Here is a 21491-nt window from a genome sequence, read left to right as displayed (position 1 = left end):
GGGTTTTGGGGAAGGGGGGGGGTGCGAATGGGCTGGGGATTTTCCTCCCTGATTGCATCAGGCTGGAGGCAGCAATGCTGGGAGCCTGGAAGAGGCTCGAATGGGCTGCGAAGGGCAGGAGGGGCTGCGGCAGGGGTCCTGCTGTGCCCCCTCCCCTCCAGGGCACCCAGGGACGGGTGGCACCCACAGCACCTGCCCAGGGTGCTGCCCCAGCCCCGCTGCACCCCGAACTGAGGGTTGGGGGAACAGAGGGACCCCAAAACCCCTATAAAACCCTGCAGGGCTCCCGCAGAGCCAGGACCCCCGAGGTTTGAGCCCTTGAGCCATGGGCAGAGTCGCTAAGCGCTGCCGGGGTGCTGCTAAATGGAAAAGTTGGAGACAGAAAGTCCGGAGCAGCCTCCCTTGGGTGGCGGGTTCCCCTTTCGGGGCAGCGCCAGGGCCCTTATCCCATGCTTGGATTTCCTAAAATGAGCCCCCCCCCCCCCCCGGTGCCCAGGTCCATCACCAGGTCCTTCTACCGGAGCGCCGCCGGCGCGCTGCTGGTCTTCGACGTCACCAACCGCGCGTCCTTCGAGCACGTCACCGAGTGGTACCAGGAGGCGGCGGGCGGCCAGGCCACCGGCAAGGTGGCCTTCGTCCTSGTGGGCCACAAGTGCGACCTGGCCRGCGAGCGGGCGGTGTCGGCCGAGGAGGCCGGGCGGCTCGCCGCCTCCCTGGGCATGGCCTTCGTCGAGACCTCCGCCAGGAGCAACCTCAACGTGGCGCTGCCCTTCGAGACCGTGGCCGGCCGCATCCACGAGGCGCTGGGGTGCGGGGCGCTCGCCCCCCCCGAGGGCTGGGACGGCGTCAAGCTCATCCCCAGCAAGAGCCGTGGAGACCCACCAGAGCGGAGGGAGCCCCGGGAGCGGTGCCAGTGCTAAGGGCGGCGGGGAGCTCAYGGGACGGCCGGGCTGAGACCTGCCAGCAGTTGGGACACTGGTGGGGGTGACTGAGCAGGGCACCCGCGGGGAGCCCTGGGGTGCCAAGCTGGCGCCGGCAAGCAGAGACGGGGATTTATTCTGCTCCTGGCAGCTCCCCAGCCTTTCTCTGCCCCCCCGCAGCCCCTTCCCACCTCCTCCACCAGCACGGCTCCATCGTGAGCTCGCGACTGCGGGTTGGCTTCCAACCTTAATTTGGGGGCTATGGAAAAAATACTCCGTTGAGGTCGTGGCTTTAATAAACCAGGTGCTTTTCTGCATTGAATAAAGGCTCTGCCAAGCAAGGGGCCTGGGGCTGCACCTGCCCGGCTCCTRGGGAACATCTAATTTTTCCGGTATTGGGGGGTTCCCACGGCCAGCGAGAGGCGGAAAAGCCCCCCGCTGCCTGTCGCACCCCAGCACCGGTGTCTGCCGGTACCCGGCCGCTCGGGGCAGGACCGCCTCTGCCGGGGCGCCGCGGAGGAGGCAGGCGCTGCCTGCCCAGACGCGCAGCCGCGGCGGGTCCCGACGTGCCGCCCGCTCTCCCTGCGTGCCGACGCGGGGCTCGGCCGCCCATGGACACGCGCTGGCACTACCAGTTCCGGGTGATCATGCTGGGGGACTCCACGGTGGGCAAGTCCTCGCTGCTGCGGCGCTACACCGAGGGCGTCTTCCTGGACGCCGTCAACCAGACGGTGGGGGTGGACTTCTACGTGCGGCACGTGGAGCTCGAGCCGGGGCTCCGCGTCAAGCTGCAGTTCTGGGACACGGCTGGGCAGGAGCGGTTCAGGTGGGTCCGGCTCCAGAGCTGATGATGGGGTGGAGGAGCCGGGGAAATCTTGGCAGCCAGGGCTGCCCTGGGGCTTGGGATGGCTGTGGGTGTCCGTGTGGCAAAGGAGCGGGCGGTGGGATACTGTGATCCCAAGCCGGGGGACATCCTGGACAGAGCTGTGTCTCCCTCCTCCACGCTTTCCGGTGCGGCTGGGAGAGCCCAGCACCCAGGCAGGCTYGCGGGGCTGGGGGGGAGCCGAAGCGAAGGGCACCCACCAGCAAAAGGGAGCCCTGGGGCTTTCCTGCTTAACCCTGCCTCCATCTCCAAAGGGGCCGAGGGGCCCTGAGCTCCCCCAGGCTGGGGCAGAGCCGCGGCATTCCCGCGGGAGCCGGGCAGAGCTGCTCCGCCGCAGGGCTGGCAGCAGGGGAGAGGCCCCCGGGGAGGTGGCGGGGACAGAGCCACCTCCACCCCGGCGGCAGGGATGCTCCCTCTGGGGCCGGGCAGATCTCGTCGATACTCCGGATAGCAACGCGCCGATTTTACGGGAGCGATGCACAATGCCGGGAGCTGGGGCGGAGGGGGCCACACTACACCTGGAGCCCCAGAGCCGGGCATGAAGCCAGGAGGCCCTACGGGGAGAGGAGATGCTTCCCCACGTGGCGCAGCGGAGACCCGGGGCTGCTCACCCCGTTTTTTTCCCCCCCCTCTTCTTCGCGCCCAAGGTCCGTGACTCGCTCCTACTACCGCAACTCGGCGGGGGGGATGCTGCTCTTCGACCTCACCAACCGAGCGTCCTTCGAGAGCATCCGGCAGTGGCATCGGGAGGTGACGGACACCGTGCGGCCTTTCCGCATCGTCTTCRTGCTGGTGGGGCACAAGAGCGACCTGGTGGCGGAGCGGCGGGTGAGCCGGAGGGAGGCCGAGAAGCTGGCGGCAGCGCTGGGGGCGCAGTACGTCGAGACCTCGGCCAAGGACGGGAGCAACGTGGCGCAGGCTTTCCAGGTGCTGACGCTGGCCATCTACCGGGCGCTGCAGACGGGGCTGCTGGCTCCCACCGAGGCCTGGGACGGGGTGAAGAGCAGCCTCCCGCTCCCGCCGGGGCTGAAGTTTCAGGTGCCGGAGAAGGAAAAGAAGCAAAAGAGATGCTCGTGCTAGAGATGGGGTGGATAGGAGGACGTACACAGCCTGCCTGGTCCATCTGCTGCCCCCGGAGCCCCGCTGCATCCTGTGCCTCGATGCAGAGCCGGCGGGGAGCTCGGACACGCTCAGCTCCGCTGCGATGCACGAGACACGAAGCAGAAATCAAGCATTTGCGGCACAGGGAAGAGCAGCGAGCGACGGCAACGGCACATTAAACACCCTGTACTCCCCTTCCCGGCTGCCCGCGTTTTCCTGGGGAGGGGGAAGGGGTTAGCGCTGAGCTTGCTGATGGGAACCCCACACTGGGAGCACCAGCACCATGGGGTCAGGTCTGCAGAGGTGGTTTTCACTCCCAATCCCCTATTTTCTCTGTGAATCCCTTTCTACAAGGTTGTCTCCATCCCCTGACCACAAACCAGGGGCCCTCGGTGCAGCCTGTGACCTCCCCATCCTAGCAGCGATCCGAAACCCCTCTTGCTGCCCGATCCGGAGCTTGGCAGCAGGGAATCRGCTCAGGGCTGGGCTTTTCTGCGCTCAGGAGGGCACAGTTGTACGTTTTGAATAGCTGCAACTCCTGGGTGTGCTGAGGAGATGGAGCAGTCGGGCTGCGCRGTGAACAACCGTGTCCCCCCAGCACCGGCTGAGGCCCGCAGCGAWGCAAGAACAGCCACCCTCCTCCCCGAGCCCGGCCTTACCCGAGAGGCTGCGTTTGTTTATCACACGCTCCTGGCTCCTTAGCCGGCTGTTGCATGAGAGGAGGGAGGATAGAGGCCTTACTGGTTTCTAAATTACTTCAGCAGTTTCTCCCCCGGGTACCGGCAGCCCTTGGGGCTACGAGAGCCCCAGCAGCGAGCCCAGCAGGGAGGACAAGGCACACTCGCGCTTGCAGGTGCACATTAGCCTTCCCTTTCCGCGCGGAGAGTTTGCAGAGCTGCCTGCTGCCTCTTCCCCACGTCAAACAGCTCCTGCAGCAGCAGCTTCTCTGATGTTCACCGGTTTGAGCAGAACAAGCAGGAACAGGCAGTGAGACACAGCCTTTCTTTACGCCCCAGACAAGCAGAGAACCAGGATCGGCCTTGATTTCTTTTCCTCYGTCACCCTGTCCCATTCCTCATGGTCTGAACGTGCAACTGGTGGGCAAACACCTCACCCTGGGCTGGATGTAAAGAACCTCCAACCTAGAGGGGAAGCAGCTCGCCAAACCCTGTTAGCACAGTAGAGAACCAGCCAAATCCTTCCACTCGCTTCCAGCCCTAGGACAAATCTCTTACAAGAGCACCACATGCAAAAACCAGGCTATCCTGACTGCTAATCACTTCACTTGCGATTTCTCTGCCTGCCCTTTGAACAGCACAAGACTGTGCCATGGTTTTAGATTAATAATTTCTTTATTCATGTAAAACAAATGCAAGTATTTATATAAACACTGACATTACAAAGTACTGGAACAGGTAGGGGCGGGAAGGAGGAAACAAAAACCTCTACAGATGCTTCTAATACTGTCCCACACAAGATCAAATGCTCTGTCCCTTGGATAATCACTTATACGATAAACCACTTTCAAGTCACAAATAAAAGTCTTTGTTTTGAGATACGTTGCGCTCTTAGGGGGAATGAGGAAGGGGGCGTAGAACGTTTTTGGCAGATCTCCTCATAAAGTCAGATATTGCTGCACTGTTAATAAAAAATATATGCTTCTCTGTAAGCATTAAAAAAAATATCCCATGGATGGCATCGTGGAGGCTTCAGTGGAGAGGCAGATATCCCAAAATGCACTGGTGTCATCTCCCAACTCTTCCCAGGGGCTATTTCTTGGTAGTTTTGCGGATCAATGCCATTCTCTGTAACAAGAAAGAGAAAAAGGTGGGAAGCCAAGAGTCTCGGACAAGGTTACTGCACAACAAGCTTGTAAGCTACCCGTGTAGGAACAACGCTGAGGAGACAGTATCTCAGGTTCTCCTAGACACTGCCTGACTTGTTTCAACACAGGTCTTTCAAGTTCATTTAAATCTTAACACGGTCACAGCCAGAGCCAGATAAAAAGAAAGCATCTATACTCTTCTCCTTGACACCTCGAGTTGGCAAAGTGACAGAGTAAAATTTTAACTGCTGGTGAGGGGCGCAAGGATTAAACAGCGCGTTGAATCCGAACCCACTTCAAGGCCTTCTCTCTCCCTGACCAGCAGTTATTGCAGTAGCTTCAGGAGGGGAGATGCAACCTGAAAAACTCCAGCAGGGCACCCACTTCCCTGGCTCTGACCTTACGTTTAAAAAGCAGTAGGTCTGCAAGACCTACAGATCTACAGCTTCAGTAGATCCTGCAGCCACAGGGCTCTCCTGAGCTCGAACCGCAGCACCTGTGAGGCTACAGAGATGTGGGGATACACAAGCATTTAACCCCAGCGTGCTTGGATATGGATTTTCTAGTGAACCAGAGGAGCTGAGCAGTGTTTTCCCTCCCTTCTGCACAAAGATGGAGCACAAGATCTGCAAGAGGACAGTTGACAAGATATTGCCTGCAGCTCGGTTGCTTCAGACCCTCAGATGGTGCGAGCGCTCCTGGTTCGCTCACGGCACAGCCCACCAGCAAAGCAGCCAGAGCAAACTCAACCCTCTCTGCATAAACAGGTGAGGGGACCCTGGAGGTGATTTCAATTCCAAACCACTTGGAAGAGAGGATACAAATCCACATAGTGCCAGGAGTGCAGGAAGACCCTACCCATATTAGCCTTCCACCACGTGGCACTCAGCGTATTACCAAGGGCTCCTTACCTGTTTGTGAGCTTCTGTAGTGCAGGCTTTTTTGTAGGGCCTGATTTCTTCGGAACCAAAGCCCGGGATCCACATGTTCCACTGACGTTCTGGAAGAGAGGGCGCAGGTGAGCACACGATGAAAACTACCCCAACTGCACACCGCAAGAGCGGCCCCATCAGAACTAACATACCAGCAGTACGTCCTTCTGGGGCCAGCGCTGGAAACGGACTTGTGCTGGCGATCTGGACACTAGCTATAAAAGGCTTTTAAGAAGCAGAGTAGCTGACAGCTGCACTGCATTAAAGTGGACTAAAGATTCAGTTCCTCTGCTAGGTATCTTCCAACAGAGGCTGAAGGACAGCTACAAACTGCACAATTGCACACACAGCTAGGAGAAGATACAGTCAGGGGAAGGACACCTTATTCATTCCCTGGTTATTAGGGCACTGTTAAGTAGCAATGAATCAGCTATTGATGGGTTTCCACCCCAACGCCATGGTCAGGGTTTGCCCTGATTGCATGGTGGGTTCCCAGCTCTCAGCCAAGTGAAAAAATCACTTACCAAGATGCAACTGGACATCTTTCACTTCCAGAGTGTTTGATTTGCGATGCCGCGCAAGCTGGCAGGCAGCCGTCACCACGCTCTCTATGAAATCATCCGCGATCTGCAACAGCATCTGTCACGGACCAAGGACAACAACCAGCCTCATCAGTGCTGAACCGTATAGTCGAAACTATGTGAAGCTTATGAAAACGAACTCTCAGAAGCCAATACTTCAAAGACATTTGCTGCCATTGGTGTTTTAAAACCCCTCTCAACACTGGGAAGTGAAAGCAGACATGGATGTCTGAAGGCTGCAGCAAACATACAGCAGTGGAATATGAACCAACCCTTCCTGCTTTGACAAGGGGCCACTGGTCTGGGAAAGCCCTGGACCGGCTCCTTCCGTAGCCCCTACCAGGGGTGCGTGTACCTACTTCCTCCACATCTTCATCCAGCTGCTCGTTTGGATCCACCTCGCGCACCAGGTCCTGCAGTTTCTTCTTGGTTAAAACCTGAGTGTGGAGGAGGGAAGGAACGATTTACTGCCCTACTTTAGCAAACCAGCTGCCCCCACAGCGCAGCTGCAAGAGGCCTCCTCCCCCACTGTCCCGAGGCCCAAGTCACACATGTTGACACACCGTATCAGTTCAGGAATGGCAGAGATAAGAAATATCAGGTATTAAGGAGCCATTTTCAAGTACCCCTGGCAGCTTTGACCAGAGAGCAGATCCCAGCGTAAGAAACCAAAGCGACGCTGCGTCTTGAAAGGACACTTGCACTAAAATACCATTGCTTAAAACAAGGCTGCTGGTCGGAGAAGACCATTGGAAGTCTTAAAAGGTACACGGCAAATAAAAGCAGCGTTTCAGCGATCAAGTTTGTGTTCAGGGCACAAAGGAATTATTTCCATTACTCTAGTGCTTATCAACCTTAGTGCTTTGAAAGGAAAACAGAGGGCAGCAGGCAGCACCCTGTCAGTCCGAATATGCAGGGGGCAAGCAGAGATTTAATACTCCTGAACACTAGCAACACATAAGAGAGAGAAACAATTTTGGAGTGCTTGCTTGGCAGCAACACATTTTACGTATGTTAAAGACTCAACAACACAACGGGCAAACAGGCAAGTCAGCAGCTTTTTAGAACTGATGCTGCATCTCGCACTGCCCCAGTGTGAGGCTGTGAACGCACACAACTTTGATTTCTCTCATCTGAACCACGTTTAAAAGGAATTTCCCAGTCAATCCTCCACCRTACACCTTCCCAAGATTGACAAAACTTCTGCACCTACGTCTGTACATCATCCAACCCGAAAGTGTCTCRGAGAGAAGGACTACATGAAGATTATGGCTCACTCAGGACAGTAACCGATACTTTAATTGACATTAAGTATTTGCTGGTAATTTAAGGAAGGAGAGGAATCAACCTTCAGTCAGGTCTGACCATCTTCCCTGTTGTCCCAAAGTCGGGGATGAAATTACCTGGTTGCTCTCAGGACTGAGCCGTCCTCCTCCGCTGGGCGTCCCAGGCATCTTTGCCACGGTGGTGCTGTTCGCCATGGAGCTCTGCGGGGGAGTGCTGGCTGGTTCTGGCTTTATCGAGGAGAAGTTGGAGAGGTTGATCAAGGTAGATGGGCCAAACTGGTTCATAATCTGTTGGGCTTTAGCTTTTAGATCATAAAGCTTCTCTAGGTCTTGCTTCTTCTTGGGGTTGTGGGGACCCAAGCCAATCAACTGGAAAAGGAAACAAAAGCCAGTTAGCAATCAGAGAAGGGAACTCCAAGGGGCGCTTAGTTCTTTGCCCATAGTAAAGTCACAGCGTACTGACAGGACACAGAGGTTTATCCTGGATCAGGTCTCTCTGGACACAGCASGGAGGGAGGAGGAATGTTTAGAAAAAGAGAAACATTCCCTGGCATATGGAAGATGAAGTTTGCCGTGAGAAGCACAACGGCTGCATGCAGTGCACCGACTGACAACAGGTAGCGGCCGTGCAGTCGCGCTGACCCACCCGCTCGTTCCTCTTCCTCCGAACTGAATCCTACACATGCATCCACCTCACCCTCAGCTCAGCACCTTTTTGCACACGCTTCGCTTCTACTAACAACAGCTTCAATGGAGAGACCACGTGCAGAGCCAGGAAGACTGAACTAAAGGACAGGGCCTGGCTTGTTCTCTTGGCAGCAATGCGTGGGCACAGCGGGCATAGGCCCTGTCCCACTGCACTCGGTACCGGGTCACGATCGAGTCTTCATCTTCATACTCCACGTGCCTGAGATGCAGATCAGAAGTTCAAATTCCCGTAGGTATCTGCCCGCGAGTGCTGGGGGATGGAGGTTTCATTTTTGGCAATGCCACATTTCAAGCCTGACCTGTGGTGATCCCTCTCCCCAGACCAGTATTTCCACCAGCACCGCTTGCAAAGAAGAAACACTGATGTTGGCTTGACAACGTAGGATCCAGTTGCAGATCCAAGATCACGAGTTTGGGTACTCAGAGGTAACGTGACAACAGAGAAAAAACACACATATGCCCACACCTTCGATTTGTTCTTCCCACGCTGGGCAGTTGAAAGCCACAGTAAACAAAATCAGATTTACTGAGCTGTCAACAGTGAACCAGAACTGGGTTTCAGCAGCTTAATTAATTACTCAGACCTTCCAGGTTCACCATCAGGCATGAAGACGTTATTCATGTCATTAGCCACTGAGCTAATCACAGAACGACTGGCGACCGTCTGATAGCTGAAAGGCTCTAAAATCCAGGCTCGCCAAGGCTCTGCTTGGTCCTTGCTGCTGCTCTGCGGCACAGCTCGGTGAAAGGCAACTGTCCAAACCCTCGGCCATCCATCACCGCTGGCAGCGCAGGCCRCAGTGACAGGTCTGTCACACAAAATGAACATTTAATCAACAGTTTGATGTAAAAGCCTTTCACGCAGAGGCTGCAGCAGCTGTTGCTGGGCACAGATACTGGTGACAAGCAGCCACCGAGAACAAACGCGTCCTCTGGAAAGCCTACGCGCTACAGTGTGAAATTACTTACAAAAATTAAGAGGAAAAAAAAAAAAGAGAAAGTTCTTTTTAACAGCTGTTTTCTACACTAGCTGTCTCCTTACATGTCTCCTGTCCATAAATTTAAGCACTTTTGCCTTTTTAAAGTACAAAAGAATTCCTCTYAACCTGGTTATTCTCACAGGTTATTCAGCGTTTACTGAAACATGAAACGTTAATCACAGTCAAGTCTTAAGTGACAACAATTTCCTTAAATATCCCCATTTGCTAACAGAGCAACTTCCTCACACTGACACTGATCACAGGCCAGTAAGGAAAAGCACGTTCACATACAAACTGACGAACAGTGTTTTCTGCCTTATCTACAAATACACGTATTCCCCTCATCAGAGCAAACTTGTTAGTTTGGATTAATTCACACCAAAAAAAMMCCMAAACCCAAACCAGAAGTCACACAGAAACGCTTAGCACGCGGCTGTTTTAGTGCTTCATTCCCACACAAACTCATGCACTGTTGCATCCTACAGACACGGAGCTCTGCTGAAAGGTTTTATATGCAAGACACTCTTCTGTAGCGCTCTCAGCACATTTCTAGTTCATCAATTTAAACTGAATTAATGCTGGAAAACCCTTATGTTCACACCCTAAAACCCCTTAGCTGGCATTTCTGCATGAAGGCGCTGCTCTTAAGAGCTTAGCACAAGATCAGGGGGACTTCAGTGTGCTAATCTTGGTTTTAGCACTGGCTGATCGCAGGCTGTTCACTCCCGTGCCTCAGTTTACAAACCTAGAAAGCAGGAGTTCTTACCCACCATGCAGAGGAGAAGGCAATGTTTGGGGAATGCTCCGAAATCCTTGGGTAGGAGGCACTTTATTAGTATAAAGTAGTTTTGTTCATTTATTTGAAGATCTTATCGCATCCTTGGGGTGCTTATTAAGATCACCAAACGCAAAACTAACGGGATGCGCAGAATCCCACACCAAGTCCTGCATGCCCGCTCATGGCAAGCTCACACAATTTACTTACAGCTATCTGAGTGTCTAGATCTTTAATTACATCAGCAACTGCTGTGGGCCCAGCGAACGGAGAGGCCATTTTCCGAAAGCTTCCGGCAAGTCAGCAGTCAGCGTTAACCTACTCTCTCCTCCTCCTCTTCCATATAACTCTCATTCCTACAGGAATATCAGATATTTTGCATATCACGCATTATATCGTAAGATCTCAACAGGATGCAGTTTCATCAGGTGCCATACAAGAGCACGCCACGTCCTCACCACAGTACACGAGGGTAGACTTGAGGGTACGAACACTATTTTAAATATAGGTGGAAGCCCAGCATATGCTGCTACAGAAGACAAGGAACCTCCCGGGATCCTGACGTGGGAGCACGAGTTTGGCAAAACTTCATTTTCATGTCAGAAGACAGAGGGCTTCTTGGTACCAGCTGCGAGCACCAGCGTTCGGATCAACCCAGACCTCTGCGACAGCAGCTTTCTTCCACGGCAGCAGTAGGTCTTGTGGCCTCAACTAACATCACGGACTCTCAATTGATCTGCTGTAATTTGTTAAGCGTTGGTACTACTACAGCACAGTGTTCTAGCTGTAGTTAAAACCTATATTAAAGCCAAACCAACCTGTCAGCCCGTTCATCGGAGTGCTCAAGGTTCTCGTTTCCATTAAGAAATATCTAACAGGCAATTTGACCAATATTGTCACACAGGTTTGCAAAGGACTGTCTGGGTGTCTCTTTAGTATTGATGGAAAAAAACGGAAAAGTTCTTGCTATCCTTCACTTTAGTTATTATAAATGTCAGCTAAAGTCCTCCCTTATGCTGCTAGAGGAAGTATCCCCTACAAGTGTTTATCCATTAACTATATTAGCTAAAGATACAAAGTGAATGAACAGGCAAATCCTTTTTTTTCCTCTGAAATGTGTTCGTTAGATGCTGAAGAGTAACCGAAACTTCCTTCCTCCTCGCTGCACAGCTTCCAGCTTTGCATTTACTTCTGAAAAATYGATACCTGAAATCTAGTGAAATGAGAACTTCAAGTATACAGCTAAAACAGATTTTCTTCCAGCAGCTCRTTCTTCACAACCACCAGGTTAAACAGGTCACCAGTCCAAAGATGACCCACATGGAACATAATTAGGGGACTGAACAAAACCTCAATATGCAAAACACTTCAGGAGGCCTCTGAGAGCAGCCACAGACAAAGCAGTCGACAAGATCCAAGGTCACTTAGAGCAATTTGTAATCAATAGCAGGCTCCAAGTCCTGAACGCAGGAGCCAATTCGACCAAACCCTCCAACTCTGACATAAAAAGCTAACGCTACAGCAGCTATATAACACATTTTCCATTTTTATTAACTACATCCCCTGCCCTAACTCGGGGCTTCGAAACACATGCAAAAGCACAGGACTAAGAACTACGACGTGTTGCCGCAACTTCCAGCAGGGAAGGCTGGAAAGATCATCCTGCACCTTCGTGGGGCCCAGGCAGATCTGAGCACTTCAGGTTCCGAACGTCAAACCGGCCTTTTCTGAACACTAGCCCCAAACTCAGMGCTCTTCTAGCACCTGTGCAACAGTCACGGCTCCGCAGTGCAGGGCACGACCGAGCCCCCCCCCCCCCGGAGCGCCCCGCGCCGGCTGCTCCCCAGTGACCCGGGCAGGCCGCACGCGAACAGAGCAGCCTCCTGCCTGCACCTTCCATCCTAAGAGCCGACGTTTTTCGCCAAAAGGCTAAATAATCCGTGCGAGGTGAAGCACGTGTTTCCCTCCAGACTCGGCCGGGGGCGAAAGGGGCAGTTCAGCCGCTACCGGCGGCTCCGCGGAGGCAGCGAGCGAGGGCGAGAAGGGTCCGGGCCGCCCCGCCAGTCCCGGGGCCGCTCCCCCCGCCCCGGGCCGGGCCGTGACGGCGGTGGAGGGAAGGGGAGCCCCGCAGCCTCCCGGCCCGCCCGCCGCGGCCGCCCGCCGGTCCCTACCTCCCCATGACCCGCGGGCGCACCGAGGCGCCGCCGCCGGCTCCGCTCCCTCCACCGCACGACCCGAGCCCTTCCGGGGTCACCACCCCGCCGCCACCCGGAAGCACTTCGCCGCGCCGCCAACCAGCGCCTGCGCGTGCGCTGAACCGCTTCGAGTCCCCTCCCGACCCGGAGAGTTTCTGCGCGTGCGCAGAGTCGCCCGCGGGGACGGTGCAGCTTGGCGGGCCGGGCGGGGGGCCCCAGCATGCCCCGCGCGATTTGCATATCGCAGCGGCGCCGCCGCGGCACGGAAACGGCGGCGTTTGGGGGAAAACCCGCAGAAACGGCAGAGACAACGGGCGGGAAAGGGCTAAAAAGAAGCGCGGAATGCGAGCGGAGCGCGGCCGGTCGGCAGCGGGGAGCGGGCCTCGCCGTGAGCTAGGCATCACCCTGCCGCCTTGGGCCAGCGGCGGCGCAAAGGCGGAGCCTTAAAAAGGGCTTCTGCCGTGCGTGGCACGGGGGGGCTCAACGGCCGCCCCCGCGGAATCGACATCAAGAGATTTCGGAAGCACAATTTTTGCAGCAGGGGCAGCTGGTAACCGCTTGTTCTGGCGCCCCGGTGACCAATAGTTACAATACAGAGCGGGCGGCGCTGCGGGGCGCCCGTGGGCCGCGTCCCACGCAGGAGCCGCCGCGYGGGCAGCGCAGCGCGTAGACAGAGAGACAGATCCTTGTCCTATACCGTTATCGGTATGTGAGCGCCTATAGATGCGGATACGCGTTGATACGCCTTGGCCTGTGCCTCCATAGATGAGTCTCTACAGCTATAGATACACGTCTATCACCACCAGCCTATATCTCTACGGCTATATGGGTTTCTGCAGATAGAGATCTATAGGTGCCCAGATAGGTCGGATACACGTGCGCCAGCACTGTGTGCATTCCCATCAGAAAATAAAATCTCCCGTGGGCCCTCTGCCCCCCGCCGGGTCTCCGCGTGCCCCCGCCGGGGTGTTGGGGCTCTGCCGCGCGGTGCGAGGGCGCTCCCAGGGCGTTCGTGGCCCTGGGGTTTGCTGCCTGCCTTCAATCTCTGCCCGGGGGGATGTAAAACGTTGCTAGGTGGTGGAGAAAGCTCCCAGCCCGGCCAAAACCAGGGTGCTGGAGGGCGTTCAGTGACGGAAAGCAGGGAGGGAATGGTTTATATACATATATATATATATTTAAATAGGATTGCTTTGTAAAAATCTCCCTTCGAGACCTTGGGGAAGGTCTACGTCCCAGGGCTCGGGCCACCARGAGCGGAGCGTGGACAGCCCCGCAGGGCGAGAAGGGCCCTGCGCGGCGGCTGCGCTCCCCCTTTGCCTTCTCCCCCYGTGGCCACTGACGGGGCGGCCGCATCCTCCGGCTCCGGCAGCCCCTGCGTGTGCCCGGCGCGGCGGAGGCGATCTCCCTCCTTGCAGCTTCACAAGGGTTCGTGGTACACGTGCGAGAGCGGACAGTCTCCGAGCTGGAAGTGGGACCCCTCCGGAGAGGGCGCGGATGCCCCGGCCACGTCCCCCCCGGGGCTGGCAGTCCGCTCGGGCCGGGGGGCTGTGTAGACCCCGCCGTCGCCCCGGGGCGCCGGGTCCCCTCCGGGCGCCTCCCCGGGCCGCGGGGCGGGCGAGTCGTACCGTGCCCGCCGCCCCGGGGACGGGGGCGAGCCGGGGGACGCGGCGCGGCTCAGGGCGCCGGGGACCACCTTGACGACGCAGACGTTCCTGCGGGCGCCGGCGGGCTCGGGCGCCTGCTCGCTGAACGGCGTGGCGTACTCGGGCTCGGGCGGCAGCGGCTCCGCGTACTCGTGGTACTTCCCCGGCACGTCGTAGTGGTTCACGACCAGCGGCAGCGTGTAGCCTTCGTCCGGCGGCGGCTTGAAGGTGGACGGACCCGTCTGGCTGCTGGGACTCACCTGCACCACGTCCGGCTCCGCGTACTCTGCAACGGGGTTGTTACCGGCTGCTCCGGGTGCTGGGGCCGGACTGGGTCCTGTCCCCCTTCCCGCTGAGATGGGGCGTCAGGAGCTCCCATCCCGGTGGGAGAGGAGCCAACAGGGCTGGCATTTGTCCCTTGTGTGCTCACGGCGGGGGACATCAGCCCCGAGTGAACGCGGGGGGCTGGGGACACCCACGGGTGCAGTGGGGACACCCATGGGCAAAAGAGCCGGGATGCATCCGGACTCCGGGATGGAAAGCCCTCCCGAGGTCACCCTCTGCAGGGGTGCAGGGCTGGGATTCAGAGAGGGATGCGGTGCTGGGCAGGGACTGGGCTCCCCAGGGTGTCCCCAGGGCTCTGCTCCCCATTCGGGGCCAGCGGCACCRTGCCACGCGGGGGGACGCAGGTCCRCAGGCTTCCYGCGCCGGCGTCCCCGTTACCTGGCAAAGGGTCCGGGCCGAGGTCTCCTGGCGTGCCCGCCGCGGGGAAGGAGGCCAGCGCGGAGCCGGCGGGCGGCAGGCTCTCCAGGGAGCACACCGGGCTCGACTCCAGCTTGGGGTACCCTGAGCGGAGAGYGCAAGCCCCACGGTGTCACGCGCCACCTCCCACGGTGCTTCCGTCCCCTCGGGTTCAAAGGGTTTCGAGAGGGGGGGGAAGAGCCCGAGCGCGGGCGGCCGAGAGGAGCTACGGCCCCGGGCTCGCTCCCTGCTCCGCTCCGCGGCCCCTCCGCCCCGGCCGCGCGCCGGGGGCCCTTTACCTTTCATGAGCCCGGAGCTCAGCTCGGCCGTCGGCTTCCTGCCGAGGAGAGAGCGAGACGGGGCGTAAGGAGCCGCCGGAGCGGGCGCTGCATGCTGGGAGCATCCCTCGCTCGGCGCGGGCGTCGCGGCTCCGAATCGCCCCGGGACGTCCGACATCCCGGCGGCGGGATGGGCGCAAGGTGCCCTCGATCGCCCGCCGCGCTCTCGGGGAAGGGGGGCGGGATGGGACCCACCTTTTCCGGCGGCAGAGGAAAGCCAGCAGCAGGAGGCTGGAGCAGAGCAGCACGAAGCCGCCGACGAGCAGCATGACCAGCAGCGTGGAGCCTGCGCGAGGGAGGGCGGCGTGAGCGAGGGCGACCGGGGACCGGCTCCGGGGACGCCGCTGCGCCCCATCCCGTCGTGGCGCCGCGTGCACCCACCTGCCTTCTCCGGGTCCAGGGCGACGCCGGGGATGGGCGTGTGGGTGGCCGGGCTGCTGGGCAGGACGGGCACCTCCTCGGGGACGCTGGGCGCTGCGGGGGGGGCAGAGCGGGCGCCGTGAGCGTGGCGCGAGGGGACAGCTCCCGCGGGGGGACCCCCGCCACCGCGGCGGCACTCACCGTAGGGCCGGGGCGCCCTCGCCCGCGCCAGCTGGCAGCCCACCAGGGCCACCTTCAAGGCGATGCGCTGGTGCCAGCGCTGGGGCGTGACGCGCACGTAGCGGGCCACGATGGGCGGGATGAAGGCGTTGGAGACCTCCTCGTGGCTGTCGGCGTTGCCTTCAAAGACCTGCCGGAGAGGAGCCGGCGGAGGACGGGCAGCGCCCGGGAAGCCCCGCGGCACCTCCGGAGCCCGCCGACCCAACGGGCGTCCATCCCGGCGGCGCTTGGGGGGGTCTCCAAAGGCTGGAAACCTTCGCTGGTGCCCTCCCTCCGTCCCCCGGGCACCCACCTTGTCCTCCTGCCCGCCGCTGCCCTTGTAGGCTCTCCAGTTCCTCCCGTCTCGGCTGGAGGAGACGCRGTAGGACGTCACGTAGTAGTCGTACTTCTCCGAGGAGCCCTTGGTGATGATCCCTGCCGGGGCGCCGTCGGAGCAGAGCCAGCGCCGCGAAGCAGCCCGGGGGGATGCAACGCCGTGAGCCGCGGGACCGGAAGCGCGTTCCCGGCTATAAAAATCCCCGTCCTCGGCACGGCGGCTACCCGGACACCCCTGGCAGGGGGCCGGGCGGCAGCCGTGAGCCCCTGCCTGCGCCCGCTCGTGCAAATCGCTTGCCCCCAGGGCCACCAAGCCCGGGGGGGGTCGGGGGGGTCGGGCAGCACCTCCAAATGTCGGAGCCCGGCTCTGCCCAGACGAGCCGATAACCTCCGGCCCCGGCTCCCGGCCCACATTCCTCCCTCCTCCGGCCTTACAATGTCCCCATTTTCCTCGTCGCAATTAGCAGGCGCGTTCGGGGCCGGCCGGACAAAGCGCCCGTTTTCGGCAGGCTCCGGCCGAACAAAAGGCGCTCGCTGGCACCAGACGCCGGAGCGTAACGTTAACTCGTTCGTCCCGGAGACGCCGCGGGCCGCGGGGAAAAAGGAGGCGAGGACGGAGCGAGGRAGAGAGGGGGACGGAGGGCGGCTGCTCCTCCCAGTTTGCACCAGTATAGCAGCRGCGGGGGAAGAGGCACACTGGGACGGGGCAACCGGGGCAAGTGCCTGCCCTCCGCCACCGCCGCCGCCCGCTGACCTGTGACGTTCCTGCGGGTGCCCAGATCCACCTCGAGCCAGGCGGCCTCGGAGCCGGGATCGGCGGCCCAGGAGCGGCCGGCGGCGCCCAGCGCTGCCCGCTCGGCCGTCCAGGCTCGGCGCTGCCCCAGCGCGTCCACCTCGTGCCAGGAGGACGAGGCGTTGAAGGCGGCCGCCTCGAGGGCATCGCCGCAGGCTGCGGCGGCGGGCGGGCGTCACGGGTTTTGGCAGCCAAAACCGTGGCCCGTTTTTCGGGGGACGGGGGAAAGGACGGGAAATACCTTTGTGGAATACGAGCCGCTTCTCGGAGAGGGAGCCCCTGCGGGAGGCAAAGCGCCGGGAGCGTCACCGGGAGCCTCGAACCCGGCCCCGAAATCGGTGGTGATGGTGGGGGGGGGGGTCCGGCGCCCCCTCGCCCACCTTTTGGAGCGGAGCCCGTTGGCGAACGCCGCCTCGTAGAGCGTGATCCCCTTCTGCCGGGACAGGGCCACCTGCCCGCCCAGCTCGTCGGCGATCACGCCGGCGTGCACGGCCGCCTTGCACAGCACCGAGGTCTGCGGGGAAGCGGGGAGCGAGGCTGCAGCGCCCGTCGGCAGCGGGACGGAGGTCCGTCCGTCCGTCCGTCCGTCCGACAAGCCCCCGGAGGCGGCACTCACATCTCGGTAGCCTTGCTGCACGTTGCCCCAGATGTCTCCGGCGACGTCCTTGCAGCCGGCGGGGCAGTAGACGCTGAAACGCACGGCCGTTTCGGGGAGGGGGGGTCACAGCGCGCGCCGGGCCGAGGCGGCGCCGGAGAGGAAGGGGCGATGGGGGGCGGCTCGGCACCGGGGCGCCCGCCGCGCGCTCACCTGACGTGCTCCTGCGCGTAGTGGGTGCCTCTCACCAAGCAGGAGACCAGGTCTGCGCGGCAGGGAGGCCCAAGGGTGAGGGGCCGCGCCGGACCCCCGCCGGCCCCGCCTGCACCCGCCTCTGCCCCCAGGCGCCCCGTTCCCCCGTGATGCTCCCGAATACGTCGTGCTCTTTTTGCACCGTTCGGGCTCTGGTTGGTGGCTGCCCTGCGGGTCCTGGTTGCCTTGGGGGGGTCCCAATGGCCCTGGGGGTCCCGGCATCTCTGGGGGTCCCAATGGCCCTGGGGGTCCCAACATCCCTGGGGGTCCCGGCTGTCCTGGGGGTCCTGGCTGTCCTGGGGGAGTCCCAATGGCCCTGGGGATCCTGGCATCCCTGGGGGTCCTGGCTGTCCTGGGGGTCCTGGTTGCCCTGGGGGGTCCTAGGAGCCCTGGGGGTCCCAGCATCCCTGGGGGTCCCGGTTGTCTTGGGGGGGTCCCAGCATCCCTGGGGGTCCCGGCTGCCCCATATCTGGGGTTAGTCCCGGAGAGCCGGGCTGGCTGGAGCCCATGTGGCTGCTCCGGAAGAGCTTCCGCACCGCGGTCCCTCCAGCCCCACGCTCGCCTCCCCTGCTCCCAACGCCTGGACGGCCATTCCCCGTCCTCCCCATCACCTCTCYGGGGCTCTCCCGTGTCCCCAAGCTCCTTCGTGCCCCCAGGAAGGAAAACCCAGGTGTTGAGGGGCGATGGGAGCCCACCTTGGGGTCAGCAAGGAGCCCGGGGAGCATCCCGCCGGCGGGTGCCGGAGCCCCTCACCTGGGTGCTGGGAGGTGGCGTAGGACAGCAGGAGGCCCCGGCCGGAGCGGTGGCTGGTGCTGTTGAAGAGGACCGTCACGGCGCTGGCGTTCGTCACCAGGAGCGGGGCCGCGGGGCCGGCGTTCCTGCAGTAGGGCCCTGCCGGGACACGGGACACGGTGACGAGGCCGGAGGCTCCCCGGGGCGCCCGGCCGAACCCCGGCCGGCGGCTCAGACGSCTGCGGAGGGATGTGGCCCTCCCCAAAACGGGGGCTGCGGCACGGCCGCCGGCCGGGGAGGAAGGGCACGGCGGTCTCCGGCGTCCCCGTCCCTCCCCGCCTCCATCCGTCCCCRCTTTTACGGGAGCCGCCGAAGCTGCCTTCTAAATCCCTCGGCGCGGCGATGGGTTTAATCCAAATTAATTTGCGGCCTCCATCTCCCTGATTAAGACTTGAGCTTAGCGGTCTGGCGGGGGGGGGGCCCTTGGGGACATCCCTGGTCCCCCCTGGGGACAAGAGGTGGCCCCAATCCCTGGCTCTGCGTCACGTCCGTCACCGAGGCCTCTGGGCAGCCAGAGGTGCTTTAAGCAAATGYCATCGTGCCCCGGGGACGGGAAGCGGGTCCCCGACCTGGAAGCAGCCGTGCGRCATCTGGTCCATGCCACCCCGTCCCGGAGCACCCAAAATCCCGCTCGGCCCCTGCCGGGATGAGCTAGAGCAGCCCTGGGGTCGCTCTCGCCCGCGGGGAGGCCGAGAGGCACCTGGGGGAGGCCGGAAGGGTTTGAGATGCCGGAGGGAGGGAGGTCACGGAGCCGAACCCAAGCGGGGTTGCGCCGTGCCTCAGTTTCCCCTCCCGGACGCAGGGCAGCCCCGCGGTGCCGGCGGCACTCGGGGCACCGGGGTTTTCATCGCCCCGCTTCCCCGCCGGCTCCGCTCCCACCGCCGCGTCCTGAGGCGTTCCCGCTTCCCTCCCCGCYGGCACGGATTGGGCCTCCGGGCTCCCAGGGTGCCTGCGGCGGAGCTGGGGCCCGGCCGGGGCCGCATCCAGCCGGGCGAGTGGGGGCGCGGGGGCGAGCGCAGCCCGYGCCAGATGTTGCCGCATTACTGACATCCCTGGTATGCGCCGTCGCCGGCTCCGGAGAGCCAAACGCTCCGCTCTCCCGCCCGAGATGCCCCACGCGGCYGCGGGAGCCGGCACAGCGGGGGACGAGCCGGGAATCGGGTGCTCCGGGGTGGCCAAGCGCCCTGCAAGGATGCGTGCTCCAGTGCGGCCGTGCGTCCTGGCTCTTCCCTGCGGCGCCCCGGCGGGATGCGCAAAGGGACACCCTGGACAAGGGGGTTTGCTCCCGGTTCCCCAAAACGGGGACCGTGGGCACTGCCGGCACGTCCCCGCACCCCTGGAGCACAGCTGGATGAGGTCTCCAGCTCTCCCGGCTCCTTCTCCCACCCGGAGCTGGTCGGGCGCCAGCGCCCACGGCTGAGTCAGAGGCAACAAATCCCACAGCCTCCGCCTGCCCCCGCCGCTTCCCGAAAAGCAGCTGGGATTTCTCAAGGCTTGGCGGCGGGCGAGGGAGCGGGACCCCCCGGCACTGCTCCCGGCGGGTTAAAATCGGGGGCTCCCGCACGCGGGATGCCGCGGCGCAGGGCGCCTCCGWGCCTCAGTTTCCCCCTGCGGAGGCGGCCGCGAGCATTCCTGCCGCTCGGGAAGGCTCCGGTTACAACGGCTTCGGGGCGCGGGAGGAGGCGATCGGCCCCGGGCCTGGGGAGCCGGGGGGAGCCGGGAATGGGAGCCAAGGAGCTGAGGCCTCTCGCACGCACAATCCCCGGCGGCGGCGCGGCGCAGCCCGACAGCCGAGCAGGAGCCAGCGGATGCGCTGGGAACTGCGAGATCCTCGGCCGGGGCACCGGCACCAGCTCCTAAATATTTACACAGCGTGAGCGGAGCCCGGCGAAACGCACCGGGCCAAGGGAAACGGATGCAAGGTGCCAAGGCCGAGCCGGCACGGAGAGGGGCCGGGGGGGGCAGCGAAAGGGCTGCACCCCGGCTCGGGAACGCCGAGGGGTTTTGCCCGGTTGCACCGGGACCCTGATCCGGGGGGTCCCRGCTGTCCTGTGCCCCGGCTGCGGCGGTGCTCCGGGGTCCCTCTGCCCCGGGGGAAAAGGGTATCCAGGTTTTGGGGAGCAGGGAGATGGGGACCAGAGCGGATGGAGGGGGGGGCACCTCACCGCCACCCCCAGGGATGGAGAGGGCAAGAAACCCCGGAGAACAGCGGGGGGGAAAGAAAATCCCAGCGGCCGACTTAAACTGGCTCTTTTCCACCTCGAYGTCTGCGGCGATGCCGAGGGAGACGCTGGCCGGTTTCCCGGCACGGACCCCCCGATGGAGCACAAAGCGGCCCTCTCTCCCGGGAACGTGCCCCCCTGCCCGCCTGCGTTTCCCTTCGCCTGCCCCGGCCCCCCCCCCCAGCGCCCAGCTCCTTCCTCCCTGCTTCGCCTCCCGCGCTTCCCCCCGGGCACCCGCCGCGCTCCCCGGGCTGGCAAATCCCTCCGGAGACTCGTTTGATCTCTCTGGGAAAACCCTGGGAGTGTTYGAGCACCCTCCGGCTGTGCCGAGTTCATTAATCGCYGGCTGCATCTGGGAACCCCCCACACCCCAGTTCACGATATTCCCCCTCCCAAGGGATGATATCGGCTAAAAAGCTGGATTTTCCCGATCTTCTCCTTAGCTGGCGGGTTACAAAACTTGCGCYGTCCTCCTGCCGGAGCCGCTCGGGTGCGGGCACCTGGGTTTCCCCGGGATCCCGCCGCGGTGCCCTTACCGTAGGCGGTGCCGGTGGCGGGATCGGCGAGCAGCAGGGAACTGGCCGCGCAGCCTTCCGACGGCTCCAGGTCCACGTCGCCGAAGGCCAGGACGAGCGAGGCGCCCGGCGGCGCCCGCACCCGCCACCGGCAGGCCGTGTGGTTGGGATAGGTGCCCGGGTAGTTTTTGGAGCTCAGTGTCCCGCTGTGCGGCGTCAGCACGGTGTGGCCGCAGCCGTCCCCTGCGGAGAGAGGCGACGGGCTCGGCGAGGGGGCGGCCGGCACCGCGGGCTGCTCCGAGCCCACCGGCACCGCGGGAAACCCCGGCCGAGCTGCGTGCTGGGAAGCGATTTCCCTGGGACCGGCAACCGGCAGCCCGAGGGAGCGGCGTTGCTCTCCCTTGCGCCGTGCCTCAGTTTCCCCACTCRGGGAAAAGGGTGCTGGGAACGGGGCYGGCACCTGCGGCGACTTCCCGCGTTTTCCTAATGCAAAAAACAT

The 21491-nt window shown here is 61.6% G+C and overlaps 4 protein-coding genes and 1 non-coding gene across 6 annotated transcripts in view; 3 read left to right on the top strand and 2 right to left on the bottom strand.

Annotated features, from left to right (window-relative positions):
* The window catches only part of LOC112971150 (ras-related protein Rab-42-like), a 6208-nt gene extending 4909 nt beyond the window's left edge, over nucleotides 1–1299 (top strand). The window contains exon 5 of the mRNA XM_026076265.1: nucleotides 432–1299. Coding sequence (XP_025932050.1) covers nucleotides 432–920 — 489 coding nt within the window. The 3' untranslated portion in view covers nucleotides 921–1299. The remainder of the gene's footprint in view (nucleotides 1–431) is intronic.
* A 103-nt stretch (nucleotides 1300–1402) lies between these two features.
* Nucleotides 1403–4475, top strand: LOC112971156 (ras-related protein Rab-39B-like). Its single transcript, XM_026076292.1, has 2 exons — nucleotides 1403–1746; nucleotides 2451–4475. The coding sequence occupies exons 1-2, from the start codon at nucleotides 1532–1534 to the stop codon at nucleotides 2881–2883; spliced, it is 648 nt and encodes a 215-aa protein (XP_025932077.1). The 5' UTR covers nucleotides 1403–1531; the 3' UTR covers nucleotides 2884–4475.
* On the bottom strand, nucleotides 4238–12270 carry TAF12 (TATA-box binding protein associated factor 12). Of its 2 annotated transcripts, XM_026076293.1 has the most exons (7): nucleotides 12163–12233; nucleotides 10202–10347; nucleotides 7646–7897; nucleotides 6602–6679; nucleotides 6186–6300; nucleotides 5641–5729; nucleotides 4238–4709 (listed from the first exon to the last, which is right to left on the bottom strand). In XM_026076293.1, the coding sequence occupies exons 2-7, from the start codon at nucleotides 10268–10270 to the stop codon at nucleotides 4674–4676; spliced, it is 639 nt and encodes a 212-aa protein (XP_025932078.1). In that variant the 5' UTR covers nucleotides 10271–10347; nucleotides 12163–12233; the 3' UTR covers nucleotides 4238–4673. The 2 variants fall into 2 exon arrangements, with proteins under 2 accessions (XP_025932078.1, XP_025932079.1); XM_026076294.1 differs by lacking the exon at nucleotides 10202–10347 and having other exon boundaries at nucleotides 12163–12270.
* Nucleotides 12271–12631: 361 nt separating this feature from the next.
* Nucleotides 12632–12760, top strand: LOC112971217. The gene has a single exon (XR_003255269.1). It is a non-coding gene; the product is annotated as a U11 spliceosomal RNA (small nuclear RNA).
* Nucleotides 12761–13603: 843 nt separating this feature from the next.
* Nucleotides 13604–21491, bottom strand: LOC112971149 (discoidin, CUB and LCCL domain-containing protein 1-like). Its single transcript, XM_026076264.1, has 14 exons — nucleotides 21014–21491; nucleotides 18217–18354; nucleotides 17425–17476; nucleotides 17233–17305; nucleotides 16997–17130; nucleotides 16858–16895; nucleotides 16578–16772; nucleotides 15801–15922; nucleotides 15470–15638; nucleotides 15290–15382; nucleotides 15104–15194; nucleotides 14870–14907; nucleotides 14553–14675; nucleotides 13604–14115 (listed from the first exon to the last, which is right to left on the bottom strand). Exons 1-14 carry the CDS (start codon nucleotides 21489–21491, stop codon nucleotides 13604–13606), a joined length of 2256 nt encoding a protein of 751 aa, XP_025932049.1.

Source organism: Apteryx rowi, unplaced genomic scaffold (genome assembly GCF_003343035.1).
Source record: "Apteryx rowi isolate R43461 unplaced genomic scaffold, aptRow1 scaffold_43, whole genome shotgun sequence".
NCBI classification, from domain to species: domain Eukaryota; kingdom Metazoa; phylum Chordata; class Aves; order Apterygiformes; family Apterygidae; genus Apteryx; species Apteryx rowi.
Note: the sequence above shows the minus strand (reverse complement) of the source record. Positions and strands in the feature narration are given on the sequence as shown.

Coding starts and splice junctions, on each gene's coding strand:
- TAF12 (XM_026076293.1), bottom strand. CDS start 10,270: ATGGCCTCTCCGTTCGCTGGGCCCACAGCAGTTGCTGATGTAATTAAA. Junction 6,680..7,645: donor TCAGTCCTGAGAGCAACCAG/GTAATTTCATCC, acceptor CTCCACACTCAG/GTTTTAACCAAGAAGAAACT. Junction 6,301..6,601: donor TGGATGAAGATGTGGAGGAA/GTAGGTACACGC, acceptor GGTCCGTGACAG/ATGCTGTTGCAGATCGCGGA.